This window comes from Oncorhynchus keta, chromosome 20, assembly GCF_023373465.1.
Source record: "Oncorhynchus keta strain PuntledgeMale-10-30-2019 chromosome 20, Oket_V2, whole genome shotgun sequence".
Classification (NCBI taxonomy): domain Eukaryota; kingdom Metazoa; phylum Chordata; class Actinopteri; order Salmoniformes; family Salmonidae; genus Oncorhynchus; species Oncorhynchus keta.
The window spans coordinates 23,971,031-23,986,664 of record NC_068440.1 but is presented as its reverse complement, the minus strand read 5'-3'; the positions used below and the strand labels follow the sequence as shown (position 1 = coordinate 23,986,664).

Sequence of the window (15,634 nt, the reverse complement as noted above, 5' to 3'; positions counted from 1 at the left end):
AAGACACCAACTCACAGCTGTTCTCTCCTCTCCAAAAGTCTAACCCAGGAAGGCACCAACTCACAGCTGTTCTCTCCTCTCCAAAAGTCTAACCCAGCGAGACACCAACTCACAGCTGTTCTCTCCTCTACAAGAGTCTAACCCAGGAAGAAACCATCTCACAGCTGTTCTGTCCTCTCCAAGAGTCTAACCCAGCAGGAGACCATCTCACAGCTGTTCTCTCCTCTCCAAGAGTCTAACCCAGCAGGACACCATCTCACAGCTGTTCTCTCCTCTCCAAGAGTCTAACCCAGGAAGACACCACCTCACAGCTGTTCTCTCCTCTCCAAGAGTCTAACCCAGCGAGACACCATCTCACAGCTGTTCTCTCCTCTCCAAGAGTCTAACCCAGGAAGACACCACTCACAGATGTTCCCACCCTCTCCAAAAGTCTAACCCAGCAGGACACCACCTCACAGCTGTTCTCTCTCTCCAAGAGTCTAACCCAGCGAGACACCAACTCACAGATGTTCTCTCCTCTCCAAGAGTCTAACCCAGCGAGACACCACCTCACAGCTGTTCTCTCCTCTCCAAGAGTCTAACCCAGCGAGACACCACCTCACAGCTGTTCTCTCTCCAAGAGTCTCCAAGATGTTCTCTCCTCTCCAAGAGTCTAACCCAGCGAGACACCACTCACAGCTGTTCTCTCCTCTCCAAGAGTCCACCTCACAGCTGTTCTCTCCTCTCCAAGAGTCTAACCCAGCGAGACACCACCTCACAGCTGTTCTCTCCTCTCCAAGAGTCTAACCCAGCGAGACACCACCTCACAGCTGTTCTCTCCTCTCCAAGAGTCTAACCCAGCGAGACACCAAATCACAGATGTTCTCTCCTCTCCAAGAGTCTAACCCAGCGAGACACCACCTCACAGCTGTTCTCTCCTCTCCAAGAGTCTAACCCAGCGAGACACCAACTCACAGATGTTCTCTCCTCTCCATGAGTCTAACCCAGCGAGACACCAACTCACAGCTGTTCTGTCCTCTCCAAGAGTCTAACCCAGCAGGAGACCATCTCATAGCTGTTCTCTCCTCTCCAAGAGTCTAACCCAGCAGGACACCATCTCACAGCTGTTCTCTCCTCTCCAAGAGTCTAACCCAGGAAGACACCAACTCACAGCTGTTCTCTCCTCTCCAAGAGTCTAACCCAGGAAGACACCAACTCACAGCTGTTCTCTCCTCTCCAAAAGTCTAACCCAGGAAGGCACCAACTCACAGCTGTTCTCTCCTCTCCAAAAGTCTAACCCAGCGAGACACCAACTCACAGCTGTTCTCTCCTCTACAAGAGTCTAACCCAGGAAGAAACCATCTCACAGCTGTTCTGTCCTCTCCAAGAGTCTAACCCAGCAGGAGACCATCTCACAGCTGTTCTCTCCTCTCCAAGAGTCTAACCCAGCAGGACACCATCTCACAGCTGTTCTCTCCTCTCCAAGAGTCTAACCCAGGAAGACACCACCTCACAGCTGTTCTCTCCTCTCCAAGAGTCTAACCCAGCGAGACACCATCTCACAGCTGTTCTCTCCTCTCCAGGAGTCTAACCCAGGAAGACACCACCTCACAGCTGTTCCCACCCTCTCCAAAAGTCTAACCCAGCAGGACACCACCTCACAGCTGTGCTCTCCTCTCCAAGAGTCTAACCCAGCGAGACACCAACTCACAGATGTTCTCTCCTCTCCAAGAGTCTAACCCAGCGAGACACCACCTCACAGCTGTTCTCTCCTCTCCAAGAGTCTAACCCAGCGAGACACCACCTCACAGCTGTTCTCTCCTCTCCAAGAGTCTAACCCAGCGAGACACCAAATCACAGATGTTCTCTCCTCTCCAAGAGTCTAACCCAGCGAGACACCACCTCACAGCTGTTCTCTCCTCTCCAAGAGTCTAACCCAGCGAGACACCAACTCACAGATGTTCTCTCCTCTCCAAGAGTCTAACCCAGCGAGACACCAACTCACAGCTGTTCTGTCCTCTCCAAGAGTCTAACCCAGCAGGAGACCATCTCACAGCTGTTCTCTCCTCTCCAAGAGTCTAACCCAGCAGGACACCATCTCACAGCTGTTCTCTCCTCTCCAAGAGTCTAACCCAGGAAGACACCAACTCACAGCTGTTCTCTCCTCTCCAAGAGTCTAACCCAGGAAGACACCAACTCACAGCTGTTCTCTCCTCTCCAAGAGTCTAACCCAGCAGGACACCACCTCACAGCTGTTCTCTCCTCTCCAAGAGTCTAACCCAGGAAGACACCAACTCACAGCTGTTCTCTCCTCTCCAAGAGTCTAACCCAGGAAGGCACCAACTCACAGCTGTTCTCTCCTCTCCAAAAGTCTAACCCAGCGAGACACCAACTCACAGCTGTTCTCTCCTCTACAAGAGTCTAACCCAGGAAGAAACCATCTCACAGCTGTTCTGTCCTCTCCAAGAGTCTAACCCAGCAGGAGACCATCTCACAGCTGTTCTCTCCTCTCCAAGAGTCTAACCCAGCAGGACACCATCTCACAGCTGTTCTCTCCTCTCCAAGAGTCTAACCCAGGAAGACACCAACTCACAGCTGTTCTCTCCTCTCCAAGAGTCTAACCCAGCGAGACACCAACTCACAGCTGTTCTCTCCTCTCCAAGAGTCTAACCCAGCGAGACACCATCTCACAGCTGTACTCTCCTCTCCAAGAGTCTAACCCAGGAAGACACCATCTCACAGCTGTTCTCTCCTCTCCAAGAGTCTAACCCAGGAAGGCACCAACTCACAGCTGTTCTCTCCTCTCCAAAAGTCTAACCCAGCGAGACACCAACTCACAGCTGTTCTCTCCTTTACAAGAGTCTAACCCAGCAGGAGACCATCTCACAGCTGTTCTCTCCTCTACAAGAGTCTAACCCAGGAAGACACCATCTCACAGCTGTTCTCTCCTCTCCAAGAGTCTAACCCAGGAAGACACCACCTCACAGCTGTTCTCTCCTCTCCAAGAGTCTAACCCAGCGAGACACCATCTCACAGCTGTTCTCTCCTCTCCAGGAGTCTAACCCAGGAAGACACCACCTCACAGCTGTTCCCACCCTCTCCAAGAGTCTAACCCAGCAGGACACCACCTCACAGCTGTTCTCTCCTCTCCAAGAGTCTAACCCAGGAAGACACCATCTCACAGCTGTTCTCTCCTCTCCAAGAGTCTAACCCAGGAAGACACCATCTCACAGCTGTTCTCTCCTCTCCAAGAGTCTAACCCAGGAAGACACCATCTCACAGCTGTTCTCTCCTCTCCAAGAGTCTAACCCAGGAAGACACCAACTCACAGCTGTTCTCTCCTCTCCAAGAGTCTAACCCAGGAAGACACCAACTCACAGCTGTTCTCTCCTCTCCAAGAGTCTAACCCAGGAAGACACCAACTCACAGCTGTTCTCTCCTCTCCAAGAGTCTAACCCAGGAAGACACCAACTCACAGCTGTTCTCTCCTCTCCAAGAGTCTAACCCAGGAAGACACCATCTCACAGCTGTTCTCTCCTCTCCAAGAGTCTAACCCAGGAAGACACCAACTCACAGCTGTTCTCTCCTCTCCAAGAGTCTAACCCAGGAAGACACCAACTCACAGCTGTTCTCTCCTCTCCAAGAGTAGAACCCAGGAAGACACCATCTCACAGCTGTTCTCTCCTCTCCAAGAGTCTAACCCAGGAAGACACCAACTTACAGCTGTTCTCTCCTCTCCAAGAGTCTAACCCAGGAAGACACCATCTCACAGCTGTTCTCTCCTCTCCAAGAGTCTAACCCAGGAAGACACCAACTCACAGCTGTTCTCTCCTCTCCAAGAGTCTAACCCAGGAAGACACCATCTCACAGCTGTTCTCTCCTCTCCAAGAGTCTAACCCAGGAAGACACCATCTCACAGCTGTTCTCTCCTCTCCAAGAGTCTAACCCAGGAAGACACCATCTCACAGCTGTTCTCTCCTCTCCAAGAGTCTAACCCAGGAAGACACCAACTCAACCATTCTGCTAGACAAGTTGCCTCTGATATGTTCTCTCCCTTCTTTTCATTGACTAACCCTGTATCCCACAAGGTCAACCCTCACTCACAGAAGTGTTGAGAGGAATGTCTTGACAGAAAATGAAAGGAGGAACTCTCAGATTTCTTTTCAGGGAGAGATATACACTTCAGCAGAATAATTTAGACTTGCCGTTTTAATTTAAGGAAGCGAGAGAACCCTTTAAAAGAGGGAAAAGAAGAAAGGGAAGAGGACGACTTCAGACAGACTCACTCCATTCATGAGGTTCTCATGGTCTCCTGGGCGGCCATTGGATTTATTTTGCCTGGAGAAGAAGGAAGAAGATGATTAAAGCTTTGACTTTGTCTGTTTGGAGGTTATGTTTGGACTCTGAACTACAGTCTACAGAAGACTAATAATGCAGTCTATTATGCAGACACCCAACTGTGTTAGTCTGTCTGCCGGTACCAAAGTGAGAATGTGATTAATAAACTATATTACAGTACAGTATAACTACAGTGCCTTCTGTGTTCACACCCCTTGACGTACTCTATATTTTGTTGTGTTACAGACCGAATAAAACATTGATTTTTTGTTTTGTTTTTGTCACCAATCTACACACAATACTCCAAAATGATTTTTAGAAATGTCTGCAAAAGTATTCACACACCTGAGTCAATACATGTTAGAATCACCTTTGGCAGTGATTACAGCTGTGAGTCTTTCTGGGTAAGTCTCTAAGAGCTTTGCACACCTGGATTGTGCAACATTTGCACATTATGCTTCAAAAAATTATTCAAGCTCTTTCACATTATTGAACATTGCTTGACAGCCATTTTCGAGGATTGCGATAGATTGGCAAGACTAACTAGGCCACTCAGGAACATTCAATGTCGTCTTGGTAAGCAACTCCAGCGTATATTTGGCCTTGTGTTTAAGGTTATTGTCCTGCTGAACTGTGTATTTGTCTCCCAGTGTCTGTTGGAAAGCAGACTGAACCAGGTTTTCGTCTACGTTTTTGCCTGTGCTTAGCTCCATTCCACTGATCTTTTTCCTAAAAAAGTCCACAGTCCTTGTCAATGACAAGCATACCCATAATATGATGCAATCTCCACCATGTTTGAAAATATGAACAGTGGTGCTCAGTGATGTGTTGTGTTGGATTTGCCCCAAACATAACACTTTGTAATCAGGACAGAAATGTAATTGCTTTGCCACATTGGTTTGCAGTATGACTTATTGCAAACAGGATGCATGTCTTTGAAGATGCTTTATCTGTACAGGCTTCCTTCTTTTCACTCTGAAATGTATGTTAGTATTGTGAAGTAACTACAATGTTGTTGATCAATCCTTAGTAATCACATAAGTCGCTCTGGATAAGAGCGTCTGCTAAATGACTTAAATGTAAATGTAAATAACACAACCATTAAACTCTGTAATTGTTTTAAAGTCATCATTGGCCTTGTGTTGAAATCCCTGAGCAGTTTCTTTCCTCTCCGGCAACGGAGTTAGGAAGGACGCCTGTATCTTTGTAGTGACTGGGTGTATTGATACACCATCCAAAGTGTAATTAATAAATTCCCTATGCTCAAAGGGATATTCATGCTTTTTTAAAACTTCCCTGGTCATTGTGGTTGAATCTGTGTTTGAAATTAAGTGCTTGATTGAGGGACGTTACAGAGAGTTGTATGTGTGGGTTACAGAGATGATCATTCAAAAATCATGTAAAAACAATTGCACACAGAGTGAGTCCATGCAACTTATGTGAATTGTTAAGCACATTTTTATCTCCTGAACTTATTTAGGCTTTCCATAACAAAGGGTTGAACATTTATTAACTCAATACATTTGAGCTTTTCATTTGTAATTAATTGCTACAAATTTCTGAAGAATTTATACTTTGATATAATGGGGTATTGTGTGTAGATCAGTGAAACAAAATATTTTAAATTCAGGTTGTAACACAACAAGATGTGGACAAAGTCAAGGGGTGTGAATACTTTCTGAAGGCAAGTACAACAACAGTATTCATGCATTTCATTTTATTGTGTCCCACTCACCCCTGGCAGCTGGCACACAGCTGCAGTAGCAGTGAGAGCAGCACGATGGCAGAGATGGCCATCAGGGTGACCACTAGGATCAGCGGCTCGCTGCCTAACGATGTCGACATGGCGACCCCTGACCCCGCGACCCCCGGCCCTAACAAGGCACTGAGCACCGGAGCCATGATGCATCACAATCTGGGAGGGGACCTGCTAGCAAGAGGGCATCACACACAGGGGACCTGCTAGCAGGGGGGGGACATCAACACAGTGGCATCAAAAGAATAGTGCACAAGGTCATTGATCAAGGAAGACACCTGTGAGCCATATCTGACTCAGGTTCTTTCTATTCATTCTATACCGACCATAACAGGTTCTTTCTCTTCATTCTATACCGACCATAACAGGTTCTTTCTCTTCATTCTATACCGACCATAACAGGTTCTTTCTATTCATTCTATACCGACCATAACAGGTTCTTTCTATTCATTCTATACCGACCATAACAGGTTCTTTCTCTTCATTCTATACCGACCATAACAGGTTCTTTCTCTTCATTCTATACCGACCATAACAGGTTCTTTCTCTTCATTCTATACCTCTTCATTCTATACCACCATAACAGGTTATTCATTCTATACCATAACAGGTTCTTTCTCTTCATTCTATACCGACCATAACAGGTTCTTTCTCTTCATTCTATACCGACCATAACAGGTTCTTTCTCTTCATTCTATACCGACCATAACAGGTTCTTTCTATTCATTCTATACCGACCATAACAGGTTCTTTCTCTTCATTCTATACCGACCATAACAGGTTCTTTCTCTTCATTCTATACCGACCATAACAGGTTCTTTCTCTTCATTCTATACCGACCATAACAGGTTCATTCTCTTCATTCTATACCGACCATAACAGGTTCTTTCTCTTCATTCTATACCGACCATAACAGGTTCATTTTCTTCATTCTATACCGACCATAACAGGTTCATTCTCTTCATTCTATACCGACCATAACAGGTTCATTCTATACCGACCATAACAGGTTCATTTTCTTCATTCTATACCGACCATAACAGGTTCATTCTCTTCATTCTATACCGACCATAACAGGTTCATTCTATACCTACCATAACAGGTTCCTTCTCTTCATTCTCACTCTTCTCTACTGGTCATAAAAGTAATTTGCAGTGCTCTTCCATGACTATATACATCTATATACTATAGTTACATTGAGTTATGTTGCCACTTTCCAAATCATAATATCATCATCCTTTAATGCAAAATGTGTCTTTTGTCTAATATATTTTTCGTTATGTGTAGGACCCAACTAAGACTGTAGTCATCGGCGTTGGCTGATGGGGATCCTAATAAATCAAATAAAAAATGGAATCCAATAGAAGACATTCTAATATCATTACAGTGGATATTAATTCATCATATAGCGCTTGAATCTGTTACTGTTGTGCTATTACAGATCTGCCAAGTTCTCATGCAGTTGTTGCAATGTAGTGGAATGCTTTAAAACAGCCACAAGGGGGCAAGCCAGTGCAGACACAGACTGCAATGCAGGCAATCAGGGTCATACTATGTGCTACAGACATGCTGCAGTCTCCTCACTCAGAGAATACTACAGAACTTGCGTACTGCGCATGTAATAAGTAACCTCCCCACGTAAGCCATAGTTTCCTGAATGCTATCCAAGAGGATTAGACTTAATTCAAATCAAATCAAATATTGTTCATCACATGCTTCGTAAAAGCAGGTGTAGACTAACAGTGAAATGCTTACTTACGAGCCATTACCAACAACGCAGAGATAAAGAAAATAGAAAAGTAAAACACATAATAATAAAAGCAATAATAAATACACAATGAGTAAGGATAATTTGTCTCTATACAGGGGTACCAGTTCTGCATCCATGTGCTTATAACTAGGAATAAAGTGACAGATAATCATCCTCGGATGGGGCCACAGTGTCTCCTGACCCCTCCTGTCTCAGCCTCCAGTATTTATGCTGCAGTAGTTTATGTGTCGGGGGGCTAGGGTCAGTTTGTTTATCTGGAGTACTTCTCCTGTCCTATTCGGTGTCCTGTGTGAATCTAAGTGTGCGTTCTCTAATTCTCTCCTTCTCTCTTTCTTTCTCTCTCTCGGAGGACCTGAGCCCTAGGACCATGCCCCAGGACTACCTGACATGATGACTCCTTGCTGTCCCCAGTCCACCTGGCCATGCTGCTGCTCCAGTTTCAACTGGCCTGGGCCCTAGGACCATGTCCCAGGACTACCTGACATGAGGACTCCTTGCTGTCCCCAGTCCACCTGGCCATGCTCCTGCTCCAGTTTCAACTGTTCTGCCTTACTATTATTCAACCATGCTGGTCATTTATGAACATTTGAACATCTTGTCCACGTTCTGTTATAATCTCCACCCGGCACAGCCAGAAGAGGACTGGCCACCCCACATATGCTCTCTAATTCTCTCTTTCTTTCTCTCTCTCGGAGGACCTGAGCCCTAGGACCGTGCCCCAGGACTACCTGACATGATGGCTCCTTGCTGTCCCCAGTCCACCTGACTGTGCTGCTGCTCCAGTTTCAACTGTTCTGCCTTATTATTATTTGACCATGCTGGTCATTTATGAACATTTGAACATCTTGGTCATGTTCTGTTATAATCTCTACCCGGCACAGCCAGAAGAGGACTGGCCACCCCACATAGCCCGGTTCCTCTCTAGGTTTCTTCCTAGGTTTTGGCCTTTCTAGGGAGTTTTTCCTAGCCACCGTGCTTTTACACCTGCATTGTTTGCTGTTTGGGGTTTTAGGCTGGGTTTCTGTACAGCACTTTGAGATATCAGCTGATGTACGAAGGGCTATATAAATAAATTTGATTTGATTTGATTTGAGATAATACACACCAGAGTATGTGATGAGTCAAAACAGTGTTACTGTACGCAGTACCCTCAGTAGCACCTTGCGGTCGAATGCAAAGCATTTGCCATACCAGGCAGTGATGCAGCCAGCCAAGATGTTCTCAATGGTGCAGCTGTAGAGCGTTTTGAGGGTCCATCCCAAATGTTTCAGCCTCCAGAGGGGGAAGAGGTGTTGTCATGCATTCTTCACCACTGTGTTGGTGTGTGTGGACCATGTTAATTCCTGAGTGATGTGGACACTGAGGAGCTTGAAGCTCTCGCAGAAGTTACAGGTCTGTGAGAGCCAGAAATCTTGCTTGTTTGTAGGTGACCAAATACTTATTTTCCACCACAATTTGCAAATAAATTCATAAAAAATCCTACAATGTGATTTTCTGTTTTTTTTCCCCCTCATTTTGTATGTCATAGTTGAAGTGTACCTATGATGAAAATTACAGGCCTCTCTCATCTTTTTAAGTGGGAGAACTTGCACAATTGGTGGCTGACTAAATTCTTTTTTGCCCCACTGTACGTCCAAAGTGATGTGTGTGTTTACTAGGGCCGGTATTGCGATACTCGTTAGTATCGTGGCAATGAAACAAAACGCAAAGCAGAAACAGCCCTAATGTTGGAAACAAACATCATTATGTTGTCATCCAATGTCACATTTTTGTATTTTCCAAGCTATAGCGCACACTATTTAACATACAGTAGGTTTTTAAATGACCAAAGAGTTTGGTGTGCTTCGTGTTTCCATTTTTGCCAATAATTCTTTTTTACTGGCATCGTCCCAACCCTAGTATTTATGTGGGTCTGAAAAGTCCTCTTGCCACTCTGCTCCTATGCAAATGCAGTTGTGAAGCATGGGAGCTAACATCAGGCCAGTATTGTGTAGCAGAAACAATACACACACACAGAGAGTGTGTGGTGTGAAACTCTAGCCAGTAGCAGAGTGAAAACCAACCCAGTGTCAACATGTCATCATAGGACAAAAAAACACCCACCAAATGATTATTATTAGAATGATAAGCACTCAGTTGTGAAGACTAAAGACCAGTGCTGAGAAGTGACACCAAGGGGCTACGTATGTAAACATACATACTATGAATAAACTAGTCTTTAAATGTCACTTTCAGTGCCAGTGAGAAATATACACTTTAATCACTCCTGTGAGTTACAGTGCAAGCAGAATGTAAACAGAACCTTACCTTGACACCTTGGTTACACAGGCTGTGGTTATTCACGAGCTCGTCCTTGCCTGCAGAGAGGAGAGAGGGGAGTTACTAGCTATGGAAAGTAGTGTGGTGGTGTAGAGTAGAGCACTGCAGAACGTACAGCAGGGTGGGGTATAATATCATGCATGGATGGCATACAGAAATGTATACAGTGACTGAGATGATAATGACTGTGTGACATCATCCCACTGGGATGTGATCGGTCTGTCCCTGATTCTCAACAGACAGAGGAGAGGACACCTACTAGAGAGGGACAACACATAACAGTGGGCTGTAACTGTTCCATCTGTACCAGCTCACTGTGGCAACTGAGGCCTACCTCAAGTCTCCGCACTAAATGACTCACCCCACAACTTCTGAAAACACAAGCATGACAAACATCAAGAATGGGCTTTGATAAAAATTCAGATGGGCTCTTGATTTTCTGGTTTGTCTTAGAAAGCTGGTTTATGGGTCATAGGGAGTATCCAGTAAGTTAGGCCATGCCTTCTCAAGTTCATTTTCCTTGGTGAACAAAAAATAATGCAGAGTTGTTTAAGAACAGCAAGCAACTCATTGATCGTACTTTCTAGGTACGTCCCAAATGGTAACTTATTCCCTGCACAGTGGACTACTTTTGACCAGAGACCCATTGGCCCCATAGAGATGAAATCTCTGAGTAACTGCCAGTGAATGGGCTTGTTCAAGAGCATCAAAACCGTGATGCATCATGGGTAAATTGGGACTGACTGACTGACTGATCTACAAATAATATTTAGTGGTTACTTATGATGCAAGGTGATCTGTAGATCAGTCAGTGTGTGTTATTGATCTTCAGAAATGAACCTGGGGCTTTTCCACCCAGACCCGATATGCATAAATAGAAAAGAATAATGTAGAGACCCATTCCGAACGGACCCAAGGACAACACGATCCCGTTCCGTATAGACCTGGTCGGATCCAGACCCAGTTCGATCCAAGTGAGGGAAGCAGCAGGAAATACATTTTGAAAGCTACTTTATTAACCAGAGCTGATGAAGCGCAAGAGGGAGAGGTGCTGCTCTAGCATGCGGGGCAGGGGCCGTACTGTGAGTGAGTGACATGGGGAGCAGGGAGGAGTCAGGGAGACAGCAACCAACGACTCGCTTCTATAGTAAACTAAAAGCTGCCATAGCTAGGTTATTTATCATGATTAGTAGTATCTGTCTGACTGCATGAAACCGGTAGAATTTTGTTAAGCTAGCTAACGTTAGCTAGCTAGGATAAATGAGGCTGCAGTGCATGTGCTTTCTCCTCCTACAGTTACACATAACTCCATTCAGAATACTAAGTAGCAGCCTGCTATCATTCTCCTTTAACTTTTAATTCTGTCATTTTAATTCTATCTTCCATTGATTAGATATCTCCTAACTTTTGCAACACACGGAGGCTCTATGACTGTAGCCTATTGCCACTTTGATAACTTATAATTGGCCAACAAAAAGCTACACGCGCCACACTCCACTCTCATGAAAAGCAAGAGCATCAGCATAAATTATACAATTTCTCTCTATCTTCTATCTCTATACTGCAACAGTCGTGTTCAGATCTGTACCTTTCTGAACAAGTCAGTTAAAATGACAAATAGCCACAATTCTTAAAATTACAAATACCGAGACCCGTGACAATCATATCAGATCCGACCCATACCCGTGACATTAGAATTCTGGATGTGGACCCGCTACGTTTCGAGATCCGGGTATCTCTAGTGTGTGCCTCTCTCTCTGTAGGCTTGTGAGAGACACACACAGCAGATAATTACAGACTGAATACCGTCATGTCACTATGGCAACTCTATATTCTCCTCCACCCCTTCATGATTATTTATGGTTTACGGGCAACAATTATAGAAATGTTTTAATCATGTTTCCCTGAACAGCACTGAGTGAAGGGATACAGGTGGAAGAATGATGATGACGAGGTTCGAGCTCCATCTGACCAAGAATAGTAACTCTCATCCTCTTCCCTAGTCCAAGAATAGTAACTCTCATCCCCTTCCCTATTCCAAGAATAGTAACTCTCATCCCCTTCCCTAGTCCAAGAATAGTAACTCTCATCCCCTTCCCTAGTCCAAGAATAGTAACTCTCATCCCCTTCCCTAGTCCAAGAATAGTAACTCTCATCCCCTTCCCTAGTCCAAGAATAGTAACTCTCATCCCCTTCCCTAGTCCAAGAATAGTAACTCTCATCCCCTTCCCTAGTCCAAGAATAGTAACTCTCATCCCCTTCCCTATTCCAAGAATAGTAACTCTCATCCGCTTCCCTATTCCAAGAATAGTAACTCTCATCCCCTTCCCTAGTCCAAGAATAGTAACTCTCATCCCCTTCCCTAGTCCAAGAATAGTAACTCTCATCCCCTTCCCTAGTCCAAGAATAGTAACTCTCATCCCCTTCCCTATTCCAAGAATAGTAACTCTCATCCCCTTCCCTAGTCCAAGAATAGTAACTCTCATCCCCTTCTCTAGTCCAAGAATAGTAACTCTCATCCTCTTCCCTAGTCCAAGAATAGTAACTCTCATCCCCTTCCCTAGTCCAAGAATAGTAACTCTCATCCCCTTCCCTAGTCCAAGAATAGTAACTCTCATCCCCTTCCCTAGTCCAAGAATAGTAACTCTCATCCCCTTCCCTAGTCCAAGAATAGTAACTCTCATCCCCTTCCCTAGTCCAAGAATAGTAACTCTCATCCCCTTCCCTAGTCCAAGAATAGTAACTCTCATCCCCTTCCCTAGTCCAAGAATAGTAACTCTCATCCCCTTCCCTAGTCCAAGAATAGTAACTCTCATCCCCTTCCCTAGTCCAAGAATAGTAACTCTCATCCCCTTTTCTAGTCCAAGAATAGTAACTCTCATCCCCTTTTCTAGTCCAAGAATAGTAACTCTTATCCCCTTCCCTAGTCCATGATGCATTTTGTCCTTTACAAGCCTATAACACCAACAACTTAAATAATTGAAGTTAATATACAATCAAACGAGGATATCTATGTGAAGCTAACTCAGAAGAAAAGCAGAATAACTCTTCCATCTCATCTTCTTCTTCCCAGTCTGTCCATAACAGCTTTTTCCCTTTAAAAACTCAAAACACACCAAAGACAGCTACATTATTTCATATGTTTTAGACTGTGAAAAACCACCTTCCTGACCTCTGTGTGAGACTAAATGAACCCAGCAGCAATAAGCCCCAAGCCACAGAGAGAGTGCTCTCCTCTCCTGCCTGAAACAAGAAAGCACTCCACACTCCAGTCTTAATAGGAGAAAAACAGAGTCTTGGAAGAGAGAGAAAGAATCGAGAGAACATTCTATTCCCTGCCATAGAAAATAACTAAATGGAAAAGCCATTTAAAGTAGGAATGTGTTTGGACTGCAGCGGAGAGGCCTCCTACTTTCGTTCCAGCAAACACACATACACACACACACACACACACACACACACACACACACACACACACACACACACACACACACACACACACACACACACACACACACACACACACACACACACACACACACATACACACACCGGCTCCCATTGCAGCTGCGACCCGCCGACTCAGTGCAGCACCATGGGCTTGCAGACTCCAGGACCCCTGCAGAATCACAGGCTCCATCTGCACCGTACAGTATCCCTCCGCACAGGAAAATAATGCTACCTCTGTGAGCAGTGTGTGGCTTGCTAGCGGCAGGCTGATAGTCAGAGAGACGAGTGCACACTGGCACGCCCACTCTCTGTGAGTGGCCTTACACACGCACGTGGAACACCACCTTCTCTCTGAGTGGCCTTACACACGCACGTGGAACACCACCTTCTCTGTGAGTGGCCTTACACACGCCCGTGGAACACCACCTTCTCTCTGAGTGGCCTTACACACGCACGTGAACACCACCTCTCTCTGAACACCGTGGAACACCACCTTCTCTCTGAGTGGCCTTACACACGCACGTGGAACACTCATCGTGAACACCATCTTCTCTGTGAGTGGCCTTACACACGCACGTGGAACACCACCTTCTCTCTGAGTGGCCTTACACACGCACGTGGAACACCACCTTCTCTGTGAGTGGCCTTACACACGCCCGTGGAACACAACCTTCTCTGTGAGTGGCCTTACACACGCCCGTGGAACACCACCTTCTCTCTGAGTGGCCTTACACACGGACGTGGAACACCACCTTCTCTGTGAGTGGCCTTACACACGGACGTGGAACACCACCTTCTCTGTGAGTGGCCTTACACACGCACGTGGAACACCACCTTCTCTGTGAGTGGCCTTACACACGCACGTGGAACACCACCTTCTCTGTGAGTGGCCTTACACACGCACGTGGAACACCACCTTCTCTGTGAGTGGCCTTACACACGCCCGTGAACACAACCTTCTCTCTTGAGTGGCCTTACACACGCACGTGGAACACCACCTTCTCTCTGAGTGGCCTTACACACGCACGTGGAACACCACCTTCTCTCTGAGTGGCCTTACACACGCACGTGGAACACCACCTTCTCTGTGAGTGGCCTTACACACGCACGTGGAACACCACCTTCTCTGTGAGTGGCCTTACACACGCACGTGGAACACCACCTTCTCTGTGAGTGGCCTTACACACGCCCGTGGAACACCACCTTCTCTCTGAGTGGCCTTACACACGCACGTGGAACACCACCTTCTCTGTGAGTGGCCTTACACACGCCCGTGGAACACCACCTTCTCTCTGAGTGGCCTTACACACGCACGTGGAACACCACCTTCTCTCTGAGTGGCCTTACACACGCACGTGGAACACCACCTTCTCTGTGAGTGGCCTTACACACGGACGTGGAACACCACCTTCTCTCTGAGTGGCCTTACACACGCACGTGGAACACCACCTTCTCTCTGAGTGGCCTTACACACGCACGTGGAACACCACCTTCTCTCTGAGTGGCCTTACACACGCACGTGGAACACCACCTTCTCTCTGAGTGGCCTTACACACGCACGTGGAACACCACCTTCTCTCTGAGTGGCCTTACACACGGACGTGGAACACCACCTTCTCTCTGAGTGGCCTTACACACGGACGTGGAACACCACCTTCTCTCTGAGTGGCCTTACACACGCACGTGGAACACCACCTTCTCTCTGAGTGGCCTTACACACGCACGTGGAACACCACCTTCTCTGTGAGTGGCCTTACACACGCCCGTGGAACACCACCTTCTCTCTGAGTGGCCTTACACACGCACGTGGAACACCACCTTCTCTCTGAGTGGCCTTACACACGGACGTGGAACACCACCTTCTCTCTGAGTGGCCTTACACACGCACGTGGAACACCACCTTCTCTCTGAGTGGCCTTACACACGCACGTGGAACACCACCTTCTCTCTGAGTGGCCTTACACACGCCCGTGGAACACCACCTTCTCTCTGAGTGGCCTTACACACGCACGTGGAACACC

At 46.4% G+C, this 15,634-nt stretch overlaps 1 protein-coding gene and 1 long non-coding RNA gene across 10 annotated transcripts in view; one reads left to right on the top strand and one right to left on the bottom strand.

The window, feature by feature from the left end:
- The window catches only part of LOC118399575 (phosphoprotein associated with glycosphingolipid-enriched microdomains 1-like), a 115,853-nt gene that overhangs the window by 30,740 nt on the left and 69,479 nt on the right, over window positions 1–15,634 (bottom strand). For 3 of the 8 annotated variants that reach the window (XM_052472463.1, XM_052472466.1, XM_052472464.1), the window contains 3 exons: window positions 10,152–10,201; window positions 6,053–6,279; window positions 4,266–4,317 (listed from right to left, as the gene is read on the bottom strand). In XM_052472463.1, coding sequence (XP_052328423.1) covers window positions 4,266–4,317; window positions 6,053–6,219 — 219 coding nt within the window. In that variant the 5' untranslated portion in view covers window positions 6,220–6,279; window positions 10,152–10,201. The remainder of the gene's footprint in view (window positions 1–4,265; window positions 4,318–6,052; window positions 6,280–10,151; window positions 10,202–15,634) is intronic. The other 5 variants (XM_052472462.1, XM_052472467.1, XM_052472465.1 and 2 more) reach the window with 2 other exon arrangements.
- On the top strand, window positions 6,372–8,515 carry LOC127909920 (uncharacterized). 2 transcript variants are annotated; one of them, XR_008072933.1, is made up of 4 exons: window positions 6,372–6,475; window positions 6,684–6,785; window positions 6,820–6,955; window positions 7,024–8,515. It is a non-coding gene; the product is annotated as an uncharacterized LOC127909920 (long non-coding RNA). The 2 variants fall into 2 exon arrangements; XR_008072934.1 differs by having other exon boundaries at window positions 6,384–6,509.